Genomic DNA, 20,826 nt, shown 5'->3' with positions numbered 1-20,826 from the left:
ACCGGTATTTGGCATGATGGTCAAAGATCACAGGTTTCATATTTATCACAAAATTTTTCACTGGAAAGAGTATTTACATCACTTGCAAAATATGTAAACATATGAATATCCACAAGAAAGTGTTTTCAGATCATTTTTTTCAATTCATCAAAGTCCATTAGAAGCATCTGAGTCTGGCTTGACTAGCTTTTGTTCTTAATTTTTCTAGTTTCAGGAAACATTGAGTCAAATTCTCTATTATAGGCCTAACATATCCTTGGTTTAATAATTTTTCCTCTTGATAAAGATGCAAATAAGAAATTATGACTATTAACTTGTGCATCTTTCTCTGATAAATCTCATGTCACTTCAACAGAGGCAACATGAGATGTTGCAAGGTCCTATGAAAAAAATCTTTGCCCACAAATTGGGCTAATTGGCTTTTTAATTCTCCTATAAAAGAACCTTGGCTTGAACCTGCCTCAAATGGGAGAATAGAGCTATAACTGCATGAACTCCCTTCCAAGTTTAGGGCAGTGCTTAACATAGAGAAACCCACTGAGTCCACATACCAAAGAGGTCCAAATCTCTTTTGACACATGAAAACAGAAATCTCCCTAGTGCAGACCCAAACACGCAGAAAGCTAAAGCCAAGGTATCAACAGCTGAGTCCTATCAAATAAAGTTTAGAGAGGCAACAGAATCACCTTATTACTTATCTTTGGCCTCTTGATGTCCTGTAATTTCTTATAAAGAACCAAAAACAATCCTAGTTTTAAAAAGAGTGTTGCCTCTGATTTTGCCAAGTCTAAAACACTTCCTATAGAAACTCCAAGAATCTCCGACTTCTTCCTTCCTTCACCTGCTTATACCACATGTTATTATAGTTGACCCTTGATCAACATGGGTTTGCCCTGTGCTGGTCCTCTTACATACGTGAATTTTCTTTCTTTTTAAGAGCTAACACCAAAAACCCCAGACATTTATTTACAGCTGCCCACCCAAGTCTCTATAAGACACAATAAAAGGTACCTGCTAGCCTCTGAGTATGAGGGAGGCCCACCCAGGCTACCAGGGGCCCTGGGACTGGGCAGGGCTGCAGGTTGCCCTGTGAGTCCATGGGGTGGTTGGGTAAAGTGCCAGGTCTGGGGCAGGAGTTGGGCTGAAGCAGAGAAACGTGTTCAGAGGGCAGAGATGGCACTGCACAGGAACCCATGAGCCCCTGGTACACCAACACACTCCCACTTGGTTGTCCACTCACTGGGGTCTCTGACAGGCCCATTTCCATGGTGGTGCCCTTGCCCCTCAGAAGCCAGTGCACTCACAGGTGGCCACATTTTCAGTAAATATATGTACAGTACTATAAATATATTTTCTCATCTGTATGATTTTTTTAACATTTTTTTCCTCTCTAGCTTACTTTATTGAAGAATACAGTATATGATACATATAACACAAAAACAATTGTTAATTCACTGTTTAGGCTATCTGTAAGTTTTCTGGTCAACAGGAGGCTATTATTAGTTAAGTTTTGGGGAGGCAAAATTCATATGGAGTTTTTCAACTGTGGGTGCTGGGGTAAGTGCCCCTAACCCCTGAGTTGTTCAAGGATCAACTGTATTCTCCTTACAAGTTGTCTTTAGGGTCCATCCCCTTTCCTCACTATCAGAGCCACCATTGGTCTAGACCCAGGCATCCTTCCAATGGGAATAGGTTACGGTTCAGCCTTAAAATCCTTCTCAGTCTGAGGTGTCATGTAGAATTCAGCCTGCCCCGGAAGCCTTCCTTAAAGACCACTTTAGTGATGTCATTTTTTCCTGCTTAAAAGCCTATAGTTACTTCCCAGTGCCTTTGGGATCCTGGGATTCATCCTACCTCATCCGATCTCATCTCTTACTACCTCCAAACCCTCTCCCTCCTCCAATTGGCTCCATTTTGTCACTTTCTTCCATATTTATCCAGCCCATTCCCACTTCCACACCCTTTCTCATGTTCTTCCCCTTACCAAGAGCAGCCTCTTCTGTTTTCCCTATATATTAAGATCATACCCATTATTGAGTGGAGGGGCCAACACAATTCCTTCTGGGTCAGATTCTCCATTACACTTTCCTTCTAGTCTACTTCTACTTAATGTAGTGTCTGTAAGATGCCTCTTAGTTCCTTAGGATCTCTGCTTGGATTTTCCTCATCTTGTCTCACATGTGTATGTCTCTTCTGACTATAAAATTCCAAGGACTTTCAAGCTCTACATGTTGAGAGGTCTGGGCAGAGCTATAATAGTTCAGAAAAAGGAAGGATATATCACTTCTGTTGTGAGGATCAACCATAAGCACCGTCAAGAGTATAACTTAACAACTGAAGGACAAAGTTTTACCTGTAGCCATTCCAGGCTAATAGTACAGTGTATGCAAGGGCAGAGACAGTGGTAGGAAAGCATGACACATATATAGCAAATGGTGAGTAGTTCAGCTTGGCTAATAGTTAGAATGTATAAAAGGACTTCATAGAAGATAAGGCTCAATGCTTCTCATCCCCAGGGGACATTTTGAAATATATGGCAGTGTTTTGAATTGTCATGGGGGATGCCACTGGCAGAAACCAGGAATGCCAGACCCTGACAATGCACTGTACAATCCTACACTACATATCATCTTACTCAAAATGACATGTTACTCACCTCCCTTAAGCATTTTGAACACCAGCTTCTCTGGGGAGAAGCCTGAATACCCCTTCTCCTGGAGAAGGCATATGGTAACTTGAATTATTGCTCAGAAACATTCACTCCCTACATCTCACTTCCATGGGAGGACTATACTTTCTTACTCCATTGATGATGACATGACTATATGATTTACTTGGCCAATGGGATGTTAGCAGATGATGAAACAGAGGCCTTAAAAGTGCTTATGTAATTAGATTTTCTCTCTTGCACCTCTGCAATTCCCATGGGGATATGTATAATGTGCCCAGACTAGCCTAATAATCCCAGGAGGAAGATAAGCGCTATGGAGCAGAGCAAAATGTAGATCAACCAACCCTTAGCCAAAGCTCAAATCTGTGGATAAGCCAAGGCAAGATCAGCAAAACCATTCCATTGAGCCCAAAAAGATCAGCTGATTCCAGCAGATCAGTGAAAATAAATGATTCTTTTCAGCCCCTGACTTTTCGGATGGTTTCTTATGCAGCATCACTGTGACCATAGTTAATTAATATAATGGGTGTGCTTGAGGAAGCTCAATTTTGCCTCCTCTTCCCCATCCACTGGTGCTAGTATCTCATTATCGAGAAATCCAGAATGCCCCCCTTCTCAGCTTTTTCTCCAGAGTTTCTGAGGCCTCTCAGTGGCTCACACACGTAGGCACCAAACCTTACCTACTCGAGTCTCCTTCTCAGACGCAATCCCGAATTGAGGCTTCCCAGTCCCTTGGAAAACCACACTCACATCCTGCATCAACTGTCTGACTCCATCTTCTCCTTGCATCTCGTATATAAGGGGTGGAGTTGCCATCCCCTCCAGTTCTTTCCTGTCAAAGTCCTGTACACCCACAGACATGACTTTCACGCCTTTCTCCCTCAGTGTTTGTGCGGCATCCCAGACCTCATCTTCAGATTTGCCTGAGGTCATGACCACTGCATATTGGGGAATGCCCTGGAGAAACCGGCTTCCTGCTGCCTCCTGGAAGAAGGTCTGATGAAGGTATCGCAGAGCTTTGCCCATCCTCCTGGAGCCACCCCGGAGCAAAAAGTGTTCACGGATGTGAGCAATCATCTCATCCCGGGTATGGTAGGTATTGAGCAAAAATTCAGTATGACCTTGACCACCATACTGAGCCAGCCCAATCTGGTACTTGTCCCTGCCAACATCCAGCAGGCCAACCACTCTGGAGATGAAATTCTGCATCCACTGGAAACTGGTCTGTGATGTATTCTGTGAGGTGTCAGCAAGAAAGACCACATCTGCATAAGCTTGAGTGAATTCTGGAATCAAAGAGAGGAGGAAGAAGGAAAAGACATAAAGAAGAAAGTAAATCAAATCAAGATCTCATGGGATGCCTGGGTGGCTCAGTGGTTTAGCACCTCCCTTCAGCCCAGGGCATAATCCTGGAGACCGGGGATCAAGTCCCTCATCGGACTCCCTGCATGGAGCCTGCTTCTCCCTCTGCCTATGTCTCTGCCTCTCTAATAAATAAATAAATTTTTAAAAAATCAAGATCTCATGAATACAAGGATGTGGGGAACAGAAGAGAGAGAAGTACTATATTTATATAATGGTGTCCATATTGTATTTCCACCTCCTATCACAAGACTCTCTCCCCCTTACATCCTACAGCTTTTGTTGTCTGCTTTATTAGACTAAAGCACCTCTTGCCTATTCTTCTTCCACCAGTGGAAGAGGCAAGGAAAATGGACATATATGGAGCAGTTATTTTGTGCTAGTAATTTTTATACACATTATCTGACTTAAACCCCATAAAGTATCCTACTAGGCAAGTGCTATTATCTTCACTGTACAGATAAGAACATTGATGTGAAGGAATGAAGCTGCTTGTCAATGCTCACATAACTAAACAGTGGCACAAGCAGGATAAAAACATAGATCTTCTGTTCTTCCTTTGAACAACATGGCAGGATGTCCTTTTCAACCCACAAGAAGTACATTCATTCTTCAACTCCCAGCACCAATGTTCCTTCACCTAGGAAGTCCCCTCAGGTTCTCCAGTGGTGGCAACCAGCTCCTTCTCCTGCCTTCCCACTACACTCAGTGCATTCTGGCTCATACATAATTAGGTGTTCTGATTGGAATGTAGGGTTTTGATGCAGCTTCTTACCTTTTATCTTACCCTCTACTGCTGAGCAGAGAGTCTGAAGAATGCCTCCTGAGAAATCCTGAAGGATGTTGAAGTTTTCGATGTTGAAGAGAAACTTCTCAAATGGCTCACTGGCTATTTTTTGCAATTCCTGGACATCCTGGACATTGACCCCTACCACATACACAACAACTCCATCTTCTTTTAACTTGTTGGCTGCCTCCTGGACTTCATCATTTGACTCCCCATCTGTCACCAGGATAACTATCTGAGGAACACTGTCCTTGGCCCGGCTGCCAGCTGCCTCTGTCAAGTAGTGCATCCTGATAAACTCCAGGGCACTCCCTGTGTTTGTGTCTCCTGTACGGTAGGGAAGATTCTGAATCTGCTCCAGGACCACACTCTTCAGAGGGTACTGGTTCAGCTGAAAGGCTGGGTAGATGTTGTCATTATACTGAGCAAGTCCCACTCGGACCTGGTCACTGCTGATGTCAAGCCCCAAGATGACAGAGTAAAGGAAGTTCTTCACTTTCTGGAAGTTCTGGGGCCCAATGCTGGTTGAGCTATCTACTAGGAAGACAATATCTGCCAGAGCTGCCTCTCTGCAAGCTGCAAGAAAAAGAACAAAAGGCATGGAGTCTGTGGGTCTCACTCAAAATGCTGAGAACCAATGGAGCTGAATGGTGTACAGAAAGGAGAGCAGTGCCAGTTAGACTATACTCTGTGGACTATACACTCTAAATGACAGTGCTCAGAGGCGTGACAACTTCCCTGTGCTTTTTCTTCCCTCTATTCCATCATCTGAGGCTTCTGTCCTGTTCTATTGATACTTCCGATCTTGAAACCCATTTGGACAATGCCTTCAATCTCATTAAGAAAAACCCTTCTATAAATGTAGCAGCATTCTTAGAAAGGAGTTGTCCTCTTTCTAGTGCTAATAAACTTCATCTCTATAAGTGTGCTGGTACCAACAAGTCAGAAAGCTGGAATATATCCTGTATTCCATGATACATGTCATAGTAGCTCCATCATTTAGGAGCCCTGTGACCTATTTATCACTCATCTTTTTGGGACTCAATTTTCTTCTTTGCAGCACTGAAATTTTATACCATCACTCATACTCTCAAGAGTTGTTTTGAGGATAAAATAAGATAGTCTACTGTAGACTCTCCCGAGGTCCTTTTGAATTCCTTATTACCATTTCTGTACACTGTTCCTTGAAGGACTTCTCTTCAGCTACTGGAGCTGCTTTGCCCACAATTTATGAAAGCCTAGCTGCAGCATAATTTATATTCCTGAGTTCTCCTGTAGGATCATGCTAAAACTACCCTCTGTGGAACTTTTGCCTAAGATTTTATTCTTCCTTTCTTTCCTCTACCTCTCTGTCCTGTATCCCCCACATCTTTACCAACCCATTGGGAGCTCTTCCATAATAAATAATGTATATCCAAATCCTTGCCTCAAGCTCTGCTTCTGAGAGACACAATCTACAACACCTGGCCTATTAGAATGGATCTGCTCTTAAAAAACTGGGATCAAATCCAGTTATATTACCTTTGACCTGTTTCCTTGCTTGAAAAATGCAAATAATAATGTCAGTTGCCTTAGATATCTATATAAAAGTAAATAATAATTACCCTGTGCATCACACACATCCCCATGAGTCTAACAAAGAATTGCCTTATGTATGTATCTACCAGTCAGATGGGCGATTTAAGCAAGTTTGGCAAACTATATATTACCAAGCAAATGGTAGTTAATATTACTAAGTATATAAACCTTTTGTGTAAACCCTGAAGTGACACACAAAAGCAAGGTATATAATTTGGTTGTACAGATGCGATACCACCACCAAACTGCTGCAGCATCAAATGGATGAAAAGTTTTAGCACTTCTTCCAATTTACCTACCTTATGTAGAAATACCAAAATAATGAATAAGTTATTATTTGCTCTATTTTCTTGAGCATTTTGATGAAAACCACTAGGAAGCTCCTCTTTCTCAGCTCAAAGATTTTTCTCATAGAATTAAGTAATTAACTCATTAAGGATTTCTGTAAGTCTCTGCCCCATCACCACCAACAGAAGTACAAAGCTAATGAGAGTTATATCGTCACAGATAATGACCATAATACTATCACCTCTGATGAGCTGAGCACTGTGATAAGTACTTGACCTGTATAGTTTTATTTAATGCTTTCAACAACTTTCTGAGGCAGGTACTACCATCCTAGGAAAATTTAGACTGAGAGAAAGTAACTTGTTCAAATTGACACAGTTAAAAAGTAGAGAACTGAAATTTGAACCCAGACCTTACTTTTCCCTAAATTCATCCTCATAATAACCAATATATTATACCAACACATTGGCAGTAAAATTAGCAAGCTGCGCAGAGGATCTAGATCTACTGCCCCTCTCTCCTCTTCTGCCCCTCATCCAGGCAACATGGATAAATTAATCTAGGAATAATATCAGCCTGGGAACCAATATTCTTCCTTCAAAAATGGACTTACGCTACCAGCATATGCCCACAAGATTTATTTAAGAAGTTGGTAAGTTTCTGGTCAATGATTGAAAGGGAGCAGAGAGTATAGATAGTTTAGGGACACTGTGATATTAAAATCCAACATACACATAGGGAAAATAAGAAGGACAATGGGAGAGATGGATAAGAGATAGAGCTTTGAGCTCTGTAACTTCTAGATCAGAAACAAGGAGAAAGTTTCTATACCTGGAAAGACGCTGTCAACAGGTTGAGCTGCCTTTGCCAAAGTATCACAGACCTGTTGCCGCAGCTTCTGAGCATGACTGCCCAGATCAGGGAAGTTGGGAACAAAAGAGGTGAACTTCTCCGCAGGACTGCTGGCGATCTCCTTGAGCTCCGCCAAAACTGCATCTTTGACACCAACGGTATAAAGTAGTACGCCTGCCCTCTTCAATGCCTTGGCAGCTTCCTGCACAGGATCCTCAGCTGGGCTGTTGCTGATCACCATGGCCATCTGAGGCACACGCTGGCTTGCCCGACTCCCTGCTGTTGCCTGGAAGTGGTGATCTAGAAGGAACTGCAGGGCCAGGCCCATCTTGTGGCCCCCAGATTTAGGCTGAAGTTTTTGAATGTGTTTCAACACATCACCTTTGCGGGGGTAGGTAGAAAGCAGGAATTCAGACTGGGGCACATCACCATACTGAGCCAGCCCCACGCGGATGCTGTCTTTGCTGACATTGAAGCTGTTTACCATGATGTACAAGAAGTTCCGCACACTGCGGATATCCTGGGTATTGAGGCTGGTGTCCACTAGAAACACAACATCTCCCACAGATGCCTCCCTGCAGACTGGAGGAGACAATTCAAGATAAAACATCACAAAATTGACAGCTATGGCTATGACTCTCTCTCTCCCCATTCGTGGCCTTTACAGCCCACAGATCTGCCTGCATGGCTCTTTGACAATAGCTAGCATGCACAGCCTAAGCATATCATCATCTTCCTAGGCTTCCTCATAGCCACCATCTACCCTTATTCACCTTCCACTCTCTGTTTCATTCTAACAGACATCTGACCCCTTCAGCGAGATCCCTGACCGTGGCCCTCCATCCATCCCTTAAAGTTAATCAAAGAAAATAATTTTGACCAGTAGAAGATGCTGCTGGTACCCCACCTAGATCTTTGCTGGCTGGCACACCTATGTCCTAGCTGCTTCAAGCGCTATAGTTAACTGCTTCCCTCTGACACTTTGTCTAGAGACCTGTCTGTGGCTGAAGGGAGAAGAGCAGCCACATCTGGAGACACCTGGAAAGTCATACCACCTGAGTGGCCAATGTTCAATGACACAGGGTTACAAACACCTGGCTCCATTGCTCTCAGGGCGCTGTTTAGATTCTAGCAGCTTCCATGGCTCAGGCCAAGGCTGGATGTTAACCTGAGGCTACATCCTTGCTTGGCTTCTTCAACCCCCAGCCTATCTCACTTCTCTTTGGTTTATCCTAAAGAGTATTCCCTCACAATAACACATTCACCAAATCCCTGTCCCAGTCTCTGCATCTCGAGAACCTGACCTAAGACATCTGCTTTGCAGTTCTGAGCTCTCTAGCAACCATAGTTTTATCTTGTGCCATTACTGTACGTGTGGCTCCTATTTGTCCATTGGCTCCCTGAACTCAAGCTTGCACTATACAACTACTTCTCCCAAACCCAGTTCTAACCCCGGAAACCACAACCCCAACAGTGCCAGAGCAAGTGGTGCTCCAGCTGGGCCCACCCTGGTCTCCAGCATAAAAGGAATCAGACACCAGGTGGCTGTAGGACTGGAGCCAATAGCTAATCTTTCTGCTTCTCAGATTGCATTTCTCTATAATAAGGGTTTGACCGGATGACCTGGTCTCTTCCAACTCAAACATTGCATTTCTGTGACAAGAAGTAAATATACAGATTGAATACTGTGCATGTGTGGACAAAAAAAGAGAAGCAGTAATTATGATCCCTCTGTTCGTCAGTAACCAGCATGACTTGTCCCCTGTACTTCGCAATTTAATTGTGATGATGGTAGGAGAATACATGAATCAATGATGAGAGAGAGGACAAACAAAAGCGGAAAACAGCTGAAGATAATGTTAGTGTCAAGTGGCTCAACAGCAAGGGGATGATTATCCCACACCAATTAAATATATCTTGCATTTGATTTGTGCCAGGAGAGTTAACATACTGACTGGGGTTGGCCCTGTACTCTTCTTCCCTCTCCACTTTAATCTCCATAGTCCAGGCTCCTTAGTCTAAGTTCTCAAAGCTGCCATGTGGTCCCTACATGCATGCCATTCCATCCCCTGAGTTTTTTTCTCTTTCTTTCTCTCTCTCTCTCTCTCTCTCTCTCTCTTTGGACAAAGTCCCATGGAATAATGTTCTTTTATCTTGATTTGTAATGTAACATTCATCAATGTGCTTATGGCTCATGGCAGTCTCCCTGATTAGACAGTGGACTTCAAACAAACAGATGCCATATCTTTTGTTTGTTATCCATCACTTGCATGTCTAGTATAGGCACCTCCAAAAAAATATTTAACGAAGGAAATATTTAGGAAAGAGAAAAGAAGAGAGGGAGAGAGAAAGGGAGAAGATATCACTTAGAAGAATGGAAATATTGAACACGAATGAAACTAAATAAGGATATCAGAAAATTTTAGAGTTAGAAATAATCCTATGAGATTATATAATACAATACTGTAGCCACTAGGTATATGTGGTGATTGAGCCCTTGGAATGTAGCTAGTACAAATGAGCAAATAAATTTAAAATTTTACTGAATTTTAATTTAAATTGTCACATGTGCCTAGTGGCCACTATATTGAAAAATGCAAGCACAGAATAATGAATCCAATTCATCCATCTCACAGATAAGGAAAGTAAGACCTAGAAAGGCAAAGTAAATCACATAAATCAGTTCGAACAGCTAGTCTTAGAAACCATGTCTCCTGACACCCAGTCCATACTATGGACTGCCAGAAAGAAGATAAAATTGAAAGTCCATATTATAGAAAGGTAAAGATCCTGTAAGAGTTAGGCAGAGAAGGGCTAATGAAGGGTGGCATGCTCCAGGGACACTAAATCCATCTGCCGCTTCTAGATTCCAGAGTCCCTCTTCTCAGGAGTTGGCTTAATCTTGGTCAGAAAGCCAAGTGGAATCATGATTATTGAAAAGGCAGATAATGAATGAGCTCATGGACCTTTAAGTTTATTTCCCTTTGGCACTCCAGGATGCAATCGCATTGAGAGGAGAGAGTTCTGTGAGTACTCCAGGGATGGCTGACTGGTCTCCTCAACATCTCTTTTCAGAGGGATCAAACACAGACATAGAAGTGTTTCCCTGATCTTTCCAATTATAGAATAGTTTTTCAGGTTCCATGACATGCACCTTGAGATATATATTACATTTTCATACATTGTTATTTTTCTTAAACCCCCCACCCACCAGTCCTTTGTCATATTAGAAGGTGTTTGAAACATGAAAAGACTGCCACAGCTTCTGCTCACAAGAGCAGGGAGTCCGAGCTGGAGGGAAAATATAGAGAGCTTCATGGGTTTTTTTTCCCCAACAAATAACAGTCTGTGTAGTTATATATAAATATTTAAACCTCAATATTGTCTCAGTGGGGCTTCGGGCTACTCAAACAATCTTTTCATGAGACTTTCATTGTGAAAAGTCACAATAATCTGTTAAAATGACTAAAAAAAATTGCAGAGGAGTCACTGGCATCTAGTAAAGCTATCCATCTTGTGATGACAATTACATCTCAGAATAGCTCTGCCAAAGGAGATAAAGCACAATGCAGAGTCAAGAGAATAGGCCCATGTTTACAAAAGCATTTGAAAGCCTAGTAATACATTCAGAAGTATAGCATTTTTCATAGCTTTTTTTTTGTCATATGAGGTTAAGCTTTGAAAAAAATCAAGAGTCCATCATTCACTAAAAGCTTCTAGATTCTAAGTTCTTCTAAAAAGAAGCATTTCCCTTTCATTAATAATGAAGCTCCTATAATATTTTCTTTCAAGATTCACTACTACTAGGTTCCTGGCAAGGTCATCATTTTTGGCTTAGAGAATCCAATGCATAATGCATTACCAATTCTCTGTGACTTGATGAAGCCAAAACTAGCTGCAAGGAAGATGAACTCCCAAAACGTCTTCCAAGTCTTCATTCTGGTTATGTACCTAAGGAAAAAAAAGAAACCTCATAATTAAAATTATGTCTTCATACAGTTAAAATGAGTGCATCATATCATGTGCTAGTTATATCTCAAAAAGTGAATAAATAATATATATATATATAACAATGTCTTTGCCCAAACCAATAGAAACTTGATAAAAAATAAATAAATAAAGGACTGTGGCTACATTGTTTCAATTGTACAAGAAAAATGATCTTGATGACCCAACTCAGGAAGAGTTTTGTAAACACCTGGAGTGTATACCTCAGACTTCACTGTTTAAAGTTGTCCAGATATGACTATAAAAGGATAAAGCATATGGAGCATGGGTTGAATTTCTGTTTCACACACCAAATTCATTTAGGGGAACATAAACATTTCTGGATGATTTTGCTTGTATTTTTATACAAGCATTGGATGACCTTTATAAATATTTGTAGCATGCAGAAATATTCAAATATCTTGGGAACACGTCTGCTTGATAAAATCAGGATAGCCTGAAAATATTTTATATGTTCCCAGAAGAAGCAGAACATCAGACTTCCCTCCCCTAAACTTGGATTCATTTCCAAAGGCCTCCATGAAAATTATCTAGCCCCAGTTCCATTTCTGTTTTTCAACTCAAAAGAAGTCCACGTTTTTAAAAATAAGAAAATCATGGAATTCACATTAGATGAGGTTTCAACTGGAATAATGAATACCTCATCTTTATCTTCTTAGCCACCCATCCCCAGCATCCTCATAAGTTTGATCATTGTGTTGTAGGAAGAGAATGTCCTTGTTCTTAAGAAATATAAGGGGGTTAAGAGTAAGGATTCTTGAGGATAGATTGCTTGAGTTTAAATCCCAGACCTATTACTTAATAGTTGACCTTGGGTAAGTTGCTTTACTGCTCTGTGCCTCAGTTTCCCCATTCATAAAATTGGAACAAGAATAGCATCTACTTCATAGTCTTGCAATCAGGATTAAGTGAGCTGTAAAACAATTCACATATGCCTATGACATTGAAATCACTCCTAAGATGCTTCTTAAATAAAATAAATCTTCTTGGATACTCACTAAGACATAAAAAAGTGTTGCCTCTAACTCGAAACTCAGAATCTGTAGAGGTAAAGGAACACTAATACTCTGCATTGTGTGCTAATAAGGAGGTTATTTTGTTATATGTGTTTTAATTTATATTTTTTACTCAATTCATTCAAATTTCACTCTCAATTGATTGCTATTTTGTAAGTTACTATGGTAATATCTCCATGTTCCTCACCTCAAGCCAGGGAAAGGCCACCAGAGCAGACCTTACTCTGCTCATCTTGTTAATGGAAATGAAGAAATCAGGCCCCAGAAAGGTTCAATAGCATACCACAGCTACAAGCCCATGGACCTTCTGTCAGGCTCTGTCCCATGTAACCCGACTTCAGGTACAACACACGACAGGAGCTCTAACCCTTCAGTGAAAATCCCCAAGTCCAGACTGTCACTCAATGCTCCATAATCTGACTCATGTGAAATGAAGACCTGTGGGTAAGTTACCATGGCATAAAAATGTGAGCTGAAGCCCTAGTTCCTATATCTACCAATCTGTCTTCCAAGAGTATAGTTTTATGGACAAAACGCTGTATTAGGTGATCCGGAGAATGTAATTACAAACCTTGCTCTTATGTTTAGATAACTGAACAATCTATTGGGGGAGATTAACTTTACATACCAAAAACACTAAGAAATTCAGGAAACTTTAAACACATATTTTAAACGTACCAAAGAGTTTAAGTGAGCATCTCATTGTGTCTATATCACTTTGCAGCCATGGCCCCTTTATGTGGAACATTGTGGGGAAACCATACCACGATGCCCAGAAATCCCAGCTATCCAACAACTGGGGCCCTCTTTCCAGAAAGTGGCAGTGGAGCCATCCTGTTTAGCCATCCTAAGGACACATTTCTCCTGTTCATGCTTGATTTACTCCGTAGAAATGACTCAAGGATATGAGATAACCACACCTGTTTTACTATTTTATGGTAACAGAAAATACTGGGAGAATCCTTGACCTCAAAAGAAACCCACAGACCTTAATTCTGGTGTCAGCCTGACCATTTGCTTTAGGGACTTGAGCTAGCCAGTTCATCTTTTAAGGTTTATGTGATGACTCTCAAGGACTTGGTACTGATTTGAGACACCTACTACATTGCCTACTATATTACGAACACTTCCCAGGATATTGGTCCAATAATTTTCCAATAACTGTGATATAATTTCTCTGTTCCTCTGTCTCTACATCAACCTCCCACTAATGCCTCATTAAGGAGGCATATAAGTAATTTGAGGGAAGATGCTTTAAGACTGTAAATATCTTATTCCTCAATAAGCTTTCGTCTAATGGCAAGTGTACAAATGCATGATCACAAAGAATAGACTATTCTAATAGGCTAAGGACAGTATGAGAGTAAGGAGCTGAAGAGTTTGAAAGTGCTAGGAAGAAAGATCCAAAATAAATTCAGATGTTAATCATAATTATTATGATTATTGGGATCCCTGGGTGGCGCAGCGGTTTGGCGCCTGCCTTTGGCCCAGGGCGCGATCCTGGAGACCCGGGATCGAGTCCCACATCGGGCTCCCGGTGCATGGAGCCTGCTTCTCCCTCTCCCTGTGTCTCTGCCTCTCTCTCTCTCTCTCTCTCTCTCTCTCTCTCTCTGTGTGTGTGTGTGTGTGACTATCATAAATAAATAAAAATTTAAAAAAAATTATTATGATTATTATTACTATTGTTACAATGAAATACTATACCCCAACTTTTTAACTCTTGGATTAATGAAGTTAGGTGAAATAGAAAAACTTCAAATATGGTATCTACATTTTCATATTCTTATGTCTTAATTACTAATATTAACGCAACTAATCATAAGAAATGAGATGTATTTTTAGTTAGTTGTAAATAAAGTACCAGAGCTATTTATGGAAATCTAGTGGGAAAGTCAAAAGTTTATAAACAGTTTACAGCTGTGCATTTGTGTATTTACATTAATGAAGAGAAAAAAAGCCTATAGATTAAGGATTTAATATCTATATGTATATACTATTTCATGAAGATGTTTACATCTAATTTAATCTGTTAAAGGGGTCTTGCATTTGAACATGTAGGGTTCATTATGGGAGGAAAAAAAGTAAAGCCATTAAATGAAATACAATTAGGTAGGGCTGGCATAGAATACTGATTCTTTCTGGAAATAATTCTAATGGGTGTGGGGTTGAGAGACACCACTCTCAAAGTATGCCGAGAGAACTCAAATAGTTCAATAGTCAACTAGGACAATCTACTTTTTAAGACTAATTCATTCAGGGGCGCCTGCATGGCTCAGTCGGTTTAGCATCTACCTTTGGCTCAGGTCATGATCTCAGGGTCCTGGGATCCAACCCCATATCGGGCTCCCTGCTCAGCAGAGAGTCTGCTTCTCCCTCTCCCTTTGCTGCTCCCCCTGCTTGTTCAGTGTGTGTGTGTGTGTGTGTGTGTGTGTGTGTGTGTGTGTGTGTCTCAAATAAATAAAACCTTTAAAAAAAAAAGGCTAATCCATTCAATTAAAAAAATTATCTTGTAAGCAACCACCATAGTAATAATTGATTCAGGAAGAATCCTCAAATGAAGCTAAAACTATTGGGTAGAAGCATGTTGGGGAACAAGGTTTTAACAGTCTCAAAATGTCTCCTAACCAATTACTTATAAGTTACAAAGGACAAAAAAAGTACATTTACAACAGAGAAACACAGTGGATATGATGTAACCAATAACACATACTTCCTGATGTGATACATGAGAAAACTCTACCTCACTTATATGGTAGTCCTCCTCAAATCCCATGACTTAAATCTAATATTAATAAACAATCATACAAACCCAAACTTGGAACTGGCCTGTGCTCCTCAAAAATATTAATATCATGAAAAACAAAGAAAAGCTGAGGAACCAACTGAAGTTACAACAGTCTAAGAAAAATTGGCAACTAAATGCAATGAACAGTCTTAGCAATGGGAAAAATGGCTATAAAGGACATAAAGGGAGACAATAGGTAAAAATTCAATATGGACTGAAAGTTATATAATAATTCTGGGTCAATGTTATATTTTCTGAGTTTGATCATTGTGTTGTAGGAAGAGAATGTCCTTGTTCTCAAAGAAATACATGTAATGAGGCAGAGGGTCTTGAAGTCACCCACTTACTCTCAAAGTTTCAGCAGAATTATAATAATCCATAGAGAAAGAAGAATAAAGAATCACAATAACTCTTGCAACTTTTTTTATTAAATGTTTACTGTTTACCAGATAATACACCAGGCACTAGAAATAACAGATTAAAGAAACAGTTCTTCTCTTGAGAAGAATTAGAATTCTAGTGGAGAGAAAGAGATGGATAAATTGTAATATTGTGGGATGAACAAAATAAAATAGAAATTTGTACAAGGTGCTGAGGAACACAGTGGGTGACCATCTCTCTTCACTTGGTGAAAGCTTCAGAGCAGGTGATGCTAGAGTTGAGATTTAAAGGAGGAATAGAAATTTATAAGTGAGCAAATGGAGAAAGGGAATTCCAGGTATGGAACAGCACATGAAAAGACTCTTGTTGTTGGACAGCCAACAACCTCATCCAGGGATTTGGGAACTAAGGTTTGGAGTGTAGGGAATCTGGTTAGGTCTTCTTGGAGCTCACACATTTGTGCTGCATAAGCTCTGAAGGCATACGTCTATGGAGACCTTTGGTTTTCTGAAATGCTTGAATTCAGAAGGTGGGATAGAATGGGGGACCTGGATAGAGTTTCTCAGTCTTCAACTATAAACCACCTTCACTTCATTTAATTAAGCCAACTGCCCTTCATATACCAGTCTCCTTCAAGGTTTCTGTTCTCCCTCTATTGACTCCTCAAAAATAAAATGAAAAGATGCCATCACTAACATTCTATGCCAGTGGTTCTTAGACTTGAGAATTATGTCAGAATCACCCAGAGGACCTTTTAAAACCCAGCTTCCTGCCCCATCTCCAGAGTTTCTGATTTAATAGGTTTGGATGGTGAGAACTGGTAGGGTGAGTGGATCCAAGGGACCACTTTGAAAACCACTCTTCTATGCATTTAGCGTGCAGTGGTTCCCAACCAGACAGATATCTTCTCCACTTACTTTCAACATCTTTAGCTCCACATGGAGAAAACCAAATGTCTACCATCAATTAAGTGGAGAAAGGGGAGAGACGATCAATTAAAAAATGTTTTCTTTATACACATATGACTGAGAGGTAAGCAGAAGCTTCAAAATATTTAAATGAGAAACCCAATGCAAATGTACAAAACTAACACTTTTTTTTTCAATTTGCTTTATAATGATACTTTATTCCCTGAAATAATAAAGAGCTATGTTCTCTCTCTTTTTTTATTTTTTTATTTTTTGGTCACTTAAACACCATTATTTTAAGTACTGTGTTATTTGGCTTTCTTACAAGACACTCTTATAGTATACCACATCTGGGCCACAGGAAGTTCCAGAAGGCAAACAGTTAGGGAACATGAACAGATTCTTCTGTACACATCACATTAGAAATCCACATGGCATGTTTAACAGTTAAGAAAAACTAAGGTTAGCCTTAACCTATTGCATAAACATTAATATTTGCTTTCTGTGCCCATTCACAAATCCTATGACGGCTTGGATATATACACAACTTTGTTGCAACATATTTGAGGGAGGCTGTGTCAAACATTTCAATGACAATTAATGTGTCATGAGGCTCAAAAAAATAAAATAACAAGATGCAGAATCCTAGAGCATTCCTCCAGGGAAGGATAAAGATCACAATGCCAGAGTTCAGCAGGGCAGTGTGCACAGCAGTAAATGGGCGCTGATGGCCATGACACTCTCATCAGCTATGGTAATTTCAAGACTGGCACACAATCTGAGAATACTCAAACTCTTTCAACTTATGTGTAGCTTATCAACTCCATCACCCCAGCATTTCACGAGCTTGGTTTTACCAGAGATGGGAATAACTACCCTTTCTCAAGGGTTTCATTCAAGAAGAATCCCTACAATCCACTAAGCAGATCAGGCCCCTCAAAAGAACTGGGGCAGGGGGCACCTGCACGGCTCAATGGTTGAGTGCCGTTAGCTCAGGTCGTGATCCCAGGGCCCTGGGATCAGTCCCACAGGGAGCCTGCTTCTCCCTCGCCCTATGTCTCTACCTATCCCTTTCTGTCTCTCATGAATACATAAATAAAAACTAAAAATGAAAAAAAGACCCAGGGCCCATCAAGGTACTCTGGCACTCCCTACTTCCTATCACCAGGAAACACAGAAAGAGCAGGTCATGGTAGTGAATAAAGGCAAGTTGACCCCCTGCAATTTTCTAGGGCATCATATACTCTGTCCCTTATTTCTTCTATGCCCTTTAAGAAGGTCGCTCTAGAGGGGATCCCTGGGTGGCGCAGCGGTTTGGCGCCTGCCTTTGGCCCTGGGTGCGATCCTGGAGACCCGGGATCGAATCCCACATCGGGCTCCCGGTGCATGGAGCCCGCTTCTCCCTCTGCCTGTGTCTCTGCCTCTCTCTCTCTCTGTGACTATCATAAATAAATTTAAAAAAAAAAAAAAAGGTCGCTCTAGAATCTAGAAAGAAAATGTAGTGTGGAGCAGTAAAAGTTGATAGAATTTGACTTTGAATTTTCTGGTTCAAATGTCAAGTCTGCCACATTCTTCTTGGGTTTTTTTTTTTTTTTTTTTTGGCCACATTCTTGTTATGCAGCTTGCCACATTCTTGTTATGCAGCTTCTTGGAAGTCTCTTGAACTCTAAGGCTCAGCTCTGTCAGCATAAAAGAGGGGTAATGATACTGTGCCATCACTATTTGGCAGGTGTACTGTGAGGACAGAATAAGCTAACGGAGTAGTAAAGACTTTGTAGAAAGCTATAAAACTTGAGAGGTTACCTTTACCTTGTCAAGCAAATAATCTACAAAACAAAATTCCAAAAATGCAATCCTTTCTCACTGATAGAACCAAGCCTCAGAATCTTTTATTCCAAGAGGGAAAAAAACACATTGCTTGAATCAAAGAGCTGTGGCTACATTTTTGCTTCATTATGTCTAAGAAACAATCATACTCTGATGGAAGTGAGATTTTGGGTAAGAACAGACATTTTATGGCAGCAAGAGGAGATTCCCTAAATCAGAGAAGTATGGTGCCAGGTGTGACAGCAAGCTGGTGGTCACCTGGATGAGATAAGCTCTTTCAAATCTTATGTTATGAAATCTTAGCTGTCTGTGTTCTTTGGGCTGAATGTCTCACTTTTGTCTTTAAGCTTAAAAATAACTTAGATGCCATGGAACTGTTCTTTGTATCTTAGTGTATAATAAAATTTTTAAACACAAACTGAAAAAATATCCACTAAATTCAGTGACACAAACCCATCTGGCCCTTGGAAAGGTAACAATAATTTCTTTATGATTGCAAGATGCATTGACCAGGCTATAAACCTTTCTGGAGTTTATAGAATTGTAAGTCAGCATGGTTTGCCAAGTCCATTCAGACTTCGGTGACTCAGAACACATCACTTATTCCTTCCCTCTACCTAGAAGACTGCGTACTACCCCTTGGCCCCAGTACACTCTCACACATGCACATACAACCCACACATACACACACATACCTGGAAAGCTCTATTCACCTTTCAAAACCCAGCTCAGAGGTCACCTTCCTAACCCAAGCCCGATGGCAAATCACACCCTGTTCTGTTCTTCGTCTGAAACCTGTACATTTACTTCAGTGAATAACTGGGATTTGTTAAGACTGTCTTTACCATTAATATATGCTCAGCACCTAGAACAGTTCCCTTCTCTGCTCTCCCCCTCCTTCTTCCCTCCCTCTGTTCACTTCCTTCAGTCCTGGCAACAGCAACCTTCTCATAGCACAAAGCAAAAACCATGGAGTTATCATTAACACACCTACATCCAACCTGCCAGGAAATCTTGCTGCATCAACCTTGAAAGCTATTTGCACAGAAACTGATCCTCTCATCATTTCTACTGCACACAGGCTGGTTCAAGCCATCTCTCTCTTGCTTGATTACTATAAACTCCCTGGCTCTCCCTGCCTCTAACCTTTCTCTCTGAAGTCTATTCTCAAGATATATTCAGGGAAATCCTTTTAAAACCTAAGTCACTTCTGTTCAAAGCCTTCTAATGGCTCCCTGTTTCATTCAGAATGAAAAAACAAAATAGGCTACAAGGTCCTATGTAACCTGGCCCCCAGTTTTCTCTAACTCATCTCTCACCCCCAGACATTAGACTCTGATCTCTTTGGCCTACTGGCCGTTCTTCAAATAAGCCAGTAACACCCTGTTTAGGGTCTTTGTATATACTATTTCTTCCATCTGGAATGCTCTTCTCCATATATCCCTATATACCCACCTATATCCCTATATATCCACACACATCTACAGATATTCACATATATCTACATATATCCACAAATATCCACATATATCCTTATGTCCACCTATGTCCTCATATACCCCCATATAGCCACATATGTCCCCATATCTCTACATACATCTCCATAAGGTCCCATATATCATATATATCTGCACATATCTATACATATCCACATACATCCACATGGCTGATTCCCTTGCTTCCCTCAAGCCTTTGCTAGGATGTCATCTTCTCAGTAAGGTCCACCCTAGCCATTCTACTTAAAATTGTTACCCATTCTTATTCCCCCAACACATCCAACCCCCCCTTACCCACTCTCTGCTTTTCCTCTTTTCTTATCACCTTCTAACATGCTATGTAATATTCATCATGGTTTTTATTAATTACCTGTTGTCATGCCCACCATCAACTAGAAGAGAAGTGCTACAAGGAGTCTTGTTTTCCACAATATATCCCCAGTGCCTGACACATAGTAGGCGCTCAGTAGATTTGTTGCATAAATTCACTTGCTCAAAAAAAAAAAAAAAAAAAAGATTACCTGTTCGTAAGACAGGATGTTCTATACAAAGAGTTAGAGGCTTTCTTGGAAAGATTAGTGCCCCCTAGCCATTATTTTTTTGTAAATGGAGGACTCAAAGCCAACTGAGCTTGGTTTTATATTTTGATTATAATTTTATTTTTAATTCATTTGTATTAAAAATACAATCAGAACAAACAGCATAAAACGAAACATTTGACAGATTTATTGAATAAGCAAACCCAGATCATAAGCATAGTAGAAGGGACTTGGTTTAAGAACTTCAAGAAATCTAAAATTAGAGCCAGTCCATGCCTACAACCAACCCCAATGAGGCAGGGAAGAGATGCAGCCAGAGGTGAATCTT

The 20,826-nt window shown here is 40.6% G+C and overlaps 1 protein-coding gene across 1 annotated transcript in view; it reads right to left on the bottom strand.

Moving 5' to 3' along the window:
- The window catches only part of LOC112932544 (collagen alpha-4(VI) chain-like), a 91,013-nt gene extending 79,530 nt beyond the window's left edge, over positions 1 to 11,483 (bottom strand). The window contains exons 1-4 of the mRNA XM_072726798.1: positions 11,401 to 11,483; positions 7,518 to 8,120; positions 4,809 to 5,396; positions 3,352 to 3,957 (exon numbers count right to left, since the gene is read on the bottom strand). Coding sequence (XP_072582899.1) covers positions 3,352 to 3,957; positions 4,809 to 5,396; positions 7,518 to 8,120; positions 11,401 to 11,476 — 1,873 coding nt within the window. The 5' untranslated portion in view covers positions 11,477 to 11,483. The remainder of the gene's footprint in view (positions 1 to 3,351; positions 3,958 to 4,808; positions 5,397 to 7,517; positions 8,121 to 11,400) is intronic.
- Positions 11,484 to 20,826: the final 9,343 nt, after the last annotated feature.

This window comes from Vulpes vulpes, chromosome 11 (genome assembly GCF_048418805.1).
Source record: "Vulpes vulpes isolate BD-2025 chromosome 11, VulVul3, whole genome shotgun sequence".
Lineage (NCBI taxonomy): Eukaryota > Metazoa > Chordata > Mammalia > Carnivora > Canidae > Vulpes > Vulpes vulpes.
This window is presented reverse-complemented; position numbering and strand designations above follow the sequence as displayed.